The sequence below is a fragment of the Salvia hispanica genome, chromosome 4 (genome assembly GCF_029641045.1).
Source record: "Salvia hispanica isolate PSC_SH4W2 chromosome 4, Shi_PSC_v1, whole genome shotgun sequence".
In the NCBI taxonomy this organism is placed as follows: domain Eukaryota; kingdom Viridiplantae; phylum Streptophyta; class Magnoliopsida; order Lamiales; family Lamiaceae; genus Salvia; species Salvia hispanica.
This window is the reverse complement of record NC_142695.1, coordinates 14,654,011-14,661,438: the sequence shown is the minus strand read 5'-3', so window position 1 is coordinate 14,661,438 and position 7,428 is coordinate 14,654,011. Positions and strand designations below refer to the sequence as shown.

Genomic DNA, 7,428 nt, shown 5'->3' with positions numbered 1-7,428 from the left:
ATGTACCTGAAGGGGACAGGCCACTAAGTGCTGCAGGTGAGACGGGTCCAATGTCAGATGGTGACGGAGGAAGTAAAGGCATGGATGTGGATACCATACCAAGTGTCAAGATTGCAACGGTAAACATCAAGAAGTCAATTCATATCATAGTTATTTAATCTACTTTGCTTAGATTAGGTTTGTACATGTTCAGTACATCTACGTACTACCTTATGAATACTATTTTATTAAAAATCTACAGGCAAGTGTTGAGACTATCCCCAATACTGTAGTAGCTGAAAATCAAGAGGGAATTAGTGCAAAACAGGCTCAACCAAAATCCATTACTGAAGCCGCAAATGCTGGGAAAAAAGTTTGTGGTAAGACTGGCAAAGGAGCTACAAAGGCGAAAGGAGTAGTGATTAGGGAAGAAGTTGAGGTGGGACATTACTTGTGTTAACTTTACATCCGTTACATACTTCTGCAACATTAACTCTGACGATGGAGTACTGTTTATTGATTTTCATTTCATTGCACATTGTTGGTTGTTTAGCGGTACATTGCTGACCATAATGTTGGTGGAGGTGGTAAGTCTAAGGGGAAGGCAGTAAAGGATGCTACGAAGGAGAAAGGAGTTTTGAAAGATCCACATGTTGAGGTGGGCCATCAGTTATAAACATGTCACTTTGCTTTTGCGAATTTCAAATATTTGGTTCTCACCAATACGGTTTTGGGACCAAATTTAGTTTTGGTGTACATTATTGCAAGGTGAAATCTACATTACTGGATTGATTTCAATCTGTGCACATTTTTCCTTTATGTAGGTTGAAAATCCGAATACAATCCAGAGAACAAAAAAACCGAGCCTTGTGCTTAGATCTCCGTTCAATGACAGGGCTGTGAAAATAACAGCAAGGGCGAATCAAGTTGACAAGGAAATGTACTACTGGGTGCTGAACACAAAGAACGACCATGAGTATGTCATACGCAGTGTATTTTTACAATCATTATATGAATTGAAGAATATTACTTCTTACCAAAACAATATACGTAACTTTACAGGAAAGCAATAATTTATCAAGACACCTATGCTAAGACGGCCAAAAAAGAGTTTGTTTCTCTTGCACCATTTAAGGAAGTCTCTGTTGCGGTGGTTGATGCATGGAGCTCATACTTAAACCACATGGAGTTAGTAAAGGCGCCAGAAACTGCTTCAAGGCTGTTTTTCTCTACCGGACCATGTGTGAGTAAAATACTAGCATTTAGTTTGCATAAATTTCATGACATTGATGGAGTATTGACACAATATAATGCAGATTAATACCATTGTGAATCCACCTACTGATTGGGAAGATAAAAGGTTGTTTGATCTTTTCCACACAAGGGTTCTGGGTGAAGTATTAGCTGTGAAAGATTTTGAATGGAATAACTATGAACTGGTGAGGTCTACTGTTCCAACTAAGCTGCAAGTTAATATTCAAATTTTAAGTATTTAATGTTGTGCGTATTTTAGATTTTCTTCCCGATTCAAGGACCTGAGCATATGTATCTGTTGTGCTTTGATGTTGCTGCTGGGAAGCTGAATGTGATTGACAACACACTTGCTGATTCACATGAATCTTTCAACGCAAAATACGGGAAAACACCTTCTCTGTTGGTACGTACATTAACTCTCTGACTAGGTACATTATCTGGGTCAGCCGTGTTAGTATATTTGGTACATGTATACAGAGTATGATACTGTTGTTGCTTACGGTAGTTGTTGAATTGTATAGTTTGTATGGTTTACTATATTTTTAATTTTATTTTAATTTATGCAGAGGAAGTACCTTGCTGATGCACTCGCGAAATTCAGAAGACCCAAGCTAGCTGGTATGATTCGCAAATGTTCACTGCATCTACTAAGTATGCCATGGAGAGGCCTTTTCAACAGGGTGGACTGTGGTGTGTACCTGATGCGCCATATGGAAACCTTTTTCGGAGATAAGGACAAAGATTGGGACTGTGGGCTCACGGCACGGGGAAACAAAAGCGTGGAAATGCTAAGGATTAAGTTCAACACGGCCTTACTCATGTTTGAGCATAATATCAGACAAAAGTTGAAAAATTGCAGCAGATCAGCACTGGAAAGAGAAGCCTGCAAAGTTCAGTTTCGAAAAGTTTGTTCAAAATTATGGTTTGGAGTGATTGATGTGCCGGTCTGAATTATTTTGTGGGAAATGTAGTTTGTTATGCAGATTTTTTTTGGGTGGGAAACAGATTTAAAACGGTTTTGCCTTTTGCACATTTGGTATTTCGAAACTCTGTTAAGGACATACGTTATTTATTAACTATGTTAAACATATTTTGTTCAGCACTAATCTGTTATATTATTGTTGATTTGTGGTTTATACTACATCAGTGACCAATGTTGCAAAGTGTTTTAGATGTAAACTTTGTTCATGATGAAAGTTATTTTCATGCACTGAAGCACTTGTAGTTGTTCTTATTCCATCCCTGGTAATTGCGCGTAGGATTTGAAATTTGTGAAGTTATACATTAAGAAAATAACCAATTGAATCTGGGATGAAAATGTACATTAGAAGGCAACAACGATTACATTATTTGAGAAATTCAACTCAACATATAAGGCTGAAAGAAGTTCAAGATATATAATATAGTTACATCATTTAACTAACATATGTACATAACGGATGTATCATTGAGTCCTATAACAAATTACACTATGTTATAGGATGTACTAGCTAACTAGTTAATAATAACATGACTACTGTAGATAATCGGAAATAATGTAATATGTCCAAAAAAAGATGTGGGAAATGTAGCATTTACCTTACAATAATGTAATACGGAAAAAAAGTTTATTGCAAAACGTAAGTACGACAGTTCAATTAAAAAAACATTCTGGAACGACAACATGAACATACATTCAGCATTTCTCCTTGCCTTTACCATTCGCATTTTCAGGGCAATTCCGAGAATCGTGATGGCCCATCTCTAAGCAATTCATACATCTCCTCAAAGGTCTATTGTGCTCCTTTATAGCCTTCTCCCTCTTTGAAATTATGCGCTTGCCTTTCGTACTACAACACCCTTTTGTTTGGACAACGTCAGGAGGGTGAACTTCAACAACTTCTGGTCTGACCATTCCATAAAACTCTTCAACCATCCTTCTTTTTTCAACTGCAGATATAGGAGGAGAATTACCATCTATACTAGTCTTCAGATCTCTCATGCCACCAGCAAAAGCGCGTAATGTATCCATATTTGACTGGTAACTAGCAAGGCAACTGAAGAAAATAGACGTCAATTCATTTGATAAAATCAACTTCTCATCTTGGGCATCATTGTTTTGAAACACATCAGTCGTGTATCCATGTACAGCCTTTACCAAAGGCGTCTTCATCCACCTGCTTTCAGAGTACTTATCAGGAATGACCTTTACTTCGTTGTTCTTGAATAAGTAAAATATGTGGCAGCACAGAAACCCTTGTCTGCTAAACAACTTGCATTCGCACACGTACGACTGGTCCGTCTTGTCATGTGTCACCACAAATGTGTTTCGGTGGCTGTCACCTACTTTATAGCAATCAATCATCCCTTCGGATGACATACCAACAATCCTACATCTGATGCAAGCCTCCACAATTTCTTCCTGCACTGTTCTGAACATAGAGTCGGTAAATAATGTGGATGCATGCTTTTCGAAAGGCTGGTCAGTGGCCAAAATTGGCAAAAGAGTTGAATCTGCATAGTCCAACTTTGCATTAGAATTACGTTGAGATTCCAAGGCATTATTGAAACTCAAATAGAATTCAGCAAGATTTAGCCGAGGCTTCAGAAAGATTTTGTAAAAACTGTTTTCAGACTCAGACACAGATGTGGTGCGAATCATCGATCCCAGCGGAAAATCACGAAAATAAGCAGGTATCCAATACTTCCTATGCCGATACATGGTTCTGAACCAATCCACATTTTCTAGACTATATTCTACAATAATAGCATCCCACATTTCTTCAAACTCCTCCGGTTCGTGTAATTCGGACCAAACACAAGCATGGAAATCCTTCTTGAAATTTTCATCTGTGAGGAGCTTCTTTGGAGCTTTGATCGCAAGCTTGTGCATTATATGCCACATGCACCACCGATGTCTAGTGCCAACTAGAATTTCCTCAATAGCCGACCGCATTCCCAAATCTTGGTCCGTGACCATCATTTTGGGAGCAACACCCATGCACTCAATAAAATGTTTAAACAACCAAGCAAATGCACCTGTCTTCTCATTCGAAACTAGACCAGCAGCGAATGTAACAGGTCTCCCGTGATTGTCCTTACCAGTAAATGGACAAAATATCATACAGTACCTGATATGTCCAACCAGAACTTAATAATGTAAAAATAAACTATGCATAATGTACTACCATAATGATGTAACTTATAATGAATGTAATGTTATATTTCGAAATCAACAGAAAGTCGTACCTGTTGGTGTTATAAGTTGAGTCGAAAGCAACAATGTCACCAAACATGTGGTAATTCCTTTTCGAGACACCATCACACCAAAATAAGGCTACCAACTGATTCTCACTATTAACTTCATAGTGATATGTAAATGCATCAGACAGTTCCTTCTTCCTACGCATCTCGTCCAATACCATCTGAACATCATAACCTTGAGCATACGCTTTAATGTCTCGAGATGCATTACGTATATCCCCAACGGTGCACCCCACCATCTGGTAGCCTCCCAATACCTCTTTCAGAAATTTAAAAGTCAAAGTGGGGCCGATATTAGCCCTTGAACAGTCTAGAATGAATTTCTCATGCACTTCAGTCAGATTTCGATTTATAGACATGAATGGCTTATGTTGCATCTCCACCATGGTATGGTTATGTGCCTCTACAAACTCATGAATCTTATATCCGGGATGTCCGCCTTCGGAGAAATAACGAAATGATATCTTCGCTTGGCAGGCACACCGGTTGGATAAACGTCTCCTTTTCAACGTGAAACCATGTCTGGCGTTCACCATATCCTCCTCCTCTGTCCTCTTCTTACCTTGACGAGTACATACAATATACTGCCAAATAGTAACACCTTCTACTTTTTTGACTCCTTGTTTGCGCATCTCAAAACCAACTGCTCGAGCATACACATCGTAAAAAGCGATTGCAAAATCAAGTGATTGGAAACACTGATCAACAACAGGTTTTAGTTCTTCTGAACATTCAGGCACAACATTAACTGTATAATAAAAAAAGGAATTGATCAGTCGAGTAATAGACTACATTAAACATATGTTGGCATACATTACAAAAACATTTTCACATACCTTCAACAAAAAATTAAAAAGTTTATAAAAGTATGAAAATCATCTAACTCAAACCAGTTTTGGAACGTTGTGTCACCGAATGTACTACTACAACCTATCCCCTTCGAAAAAAAAACCCTCAGAGAAAGCCACTATTTTTTCATGCTTAGAACACTTGAAAATTACCATCATCGTTGAAATCAAATTCATACAGATGATCATTAAAATTAAACATCGACATACCTTCTTCCATCGACGTGATATAAAAAAGGTTGCAACTCCTATTACGCTGGGTTTATGAAGAGTTTATGAAGATAAATTATAATATGAGATTGCGTGACATTTCAGAAGAATAATAATAACAGGAAGAATAATGATAGAAAATCAAAATAAAATCAAAGAAAAAAAATGATAACATATACGTGTAGAATAATGGTAGAAAAACAAAACAAAATAAAACAAAATCAATGATAAAATGAACGTGTATATTAGATGGAGATAATCATGGGAGTTAATAACCGCTGCATTTAGGATTATACCTAAACTAACCATTTCTTTATTTATAAGTAATATTACTAATTACACATGGCAAACAATTCGGCCATCAGATGGAAAAAATCAATGGTTTGGAAATTGTTTTATGACCTGAATACATCCCTATATATATATATATATATATATATATATAGAGGGATGTACTAATATGCTAACTAATTTTAAAGTGCTAAAGTACATCCAATCACGTGCTGCCACGTGGCACGAAAAATGCAATATTATATACAGAAAAATGCAATATGCATTTGCAAAAGTTATAATTGAATTTCGACAGATTGCATTTTTGTTATATGCAGATTGCATTTTTTATTGTTGAGTTTTGCATTTTCGATATTGACTGTTTAATTTGCATTTTATATCAATACGGATTGCATTTATATATGTGAAAATGCAAAACTTAACAATATAAAATGCAATTTATGTGAAATGCAAAACTTAACAATAAAAAATGCAATTTTTCTATAACTAAAATGCAATCTGCGGAAATACATGAACAACTTCACAAATGTGTATTGCATTTTTATATATAAAATATTGCATTTTTCATGCCACGTGGCAGCACGTGGTTGGATGTACGTTAGCATTCTAATTAAGGATGCGCCCTAGTTTTCCCATATATATATATATATATATATATATATATATATATATATATTTCGAGCTGACTTGGAATTTAGGCAAGGACAATGACCTTTCATTTTACGTTACATGCCAAAATTAAACTTGAGTGTGATATATCATACTCCCTCCGTTCCAAGATAAGTGACCACAAGCTTTTCGGCAAGAGATTTAAGGAAATGGGGTTTTGTTAGTAAAGTAAAAAGTGAATAAACTAAGAGAGTTAACAAAGTAGAAAGAAAAAGTAAGAGAGAGAGTACCAAAACAGGAAATGAGTCACTTATATTGGAACGTCCCAAAAAGAAATATGAGTCACTTATATTGGGACGGAGGGAGTATATACTAAAATTAATAATATAGATTTTTAGTATAATAATGTAGTTTATCACAACCATCTAATCTAAGGATTCAAGGGCTGTGATTTATATTGTGTTTTACACTTGAGATACCGTAAGGACCCTAACACATTCTATATATGAATCTTCAGGTAGACGCTTGAAATGACTACACCGGCCAATGTACTAATCCATATATAGTATTACCTCCGTCCCCCAAAATTTGCTACACTTTGACCCGACACGGGTTTTAAGAAATGTAATGGAAAGTGAGTTGAAAAAGTTGGTGGGATGTGGGTCCTACTTTTAAAGTATTAGTTTTATAATAAAATGTGAGTAGGAATGAGTTAGTGGAATATGGGATCCATTACCAAAAATGGTAAAAATGAAGTATATCAAATTTTCTGGGACGAACCAAAATAGTAAACTGTATTAAATTTTCAGGAACAGAGGTAGTACAATTGAACTAGTTTCAATTATTAGTTTGTTGCTTCAATTGATCACAATGATTTCCAAATATTAATACTCGTGAAAAAAATAAAACATTGAAACAATCTTCTGTCAGATTGTACTGAGTGCATATTCTTGTATTTGGATGGAATGCCGATTAAATACTACTCCCTCCGTTC

At 36.1% G+C, this 7,428-nt stretch overlaps 2 protein-coding genes across 2 annotated transcripts; both read right to left on the bottom strand.

Moving 5' to 3' along the window:
- Positions 1-2,908: 2,908 nt before the first annotated feature.
- On the bottom strand, positions 2,909-4,213 carry LOC148927317 (protein FAR1-RELATED SEQUENCE 5-like). Its single transcript, XM_089056557.1, has one exon. The coding sequence runs from the start codon at positions 4,211-4,213 to the stop codon at positions 2,909-2,911; it is 1,305 nt and encodes a 434-aa protein (XP_088912683.1).
- A 56-nt stretch (positions 4,214-4,269) lies between these two features.
- Positions 4,270-5,544, bottom strand: LOC125197991 (protein FAR1-RELATED SEQUENCE 5-like). Its single transcript, XM_089056556.1, has 3 exons — positions 5,535-5,544; positions 4,462-5,224; positions 4,270-4,309 (listed from the first exon to the last, which is right to left on the bottom strand). Exons 1-3 carry the CDS (start codon positions 5,542-5,544, stop codon positions 4,270-4,272), a joined length of 813 nt encoding a protein of 270 aa, XP_088912682.1.
- Positions 5,545-7,428: the final 1,884 nt, after the last annotated feature.

Bases quoted from the DNA above. Each gene is read 5' to 3' on its own strand.
- LOC148927317 (XM_089056557.1), bottom strand. From the start codon at position 4,213: ATGGGTGTTGCTCCCAAAATGATGGTCACGGACCAAGATTTGGGAATG.
- LOC125197991 (XM_089056556.1), bottom strand. The intron at 4,310-4,461 runs GTACGACTTTCT...TTTACTGGTAAG, and splicing joins TCAACTTATAACACCAACAG to GACAATCACGGGAGACCTGT.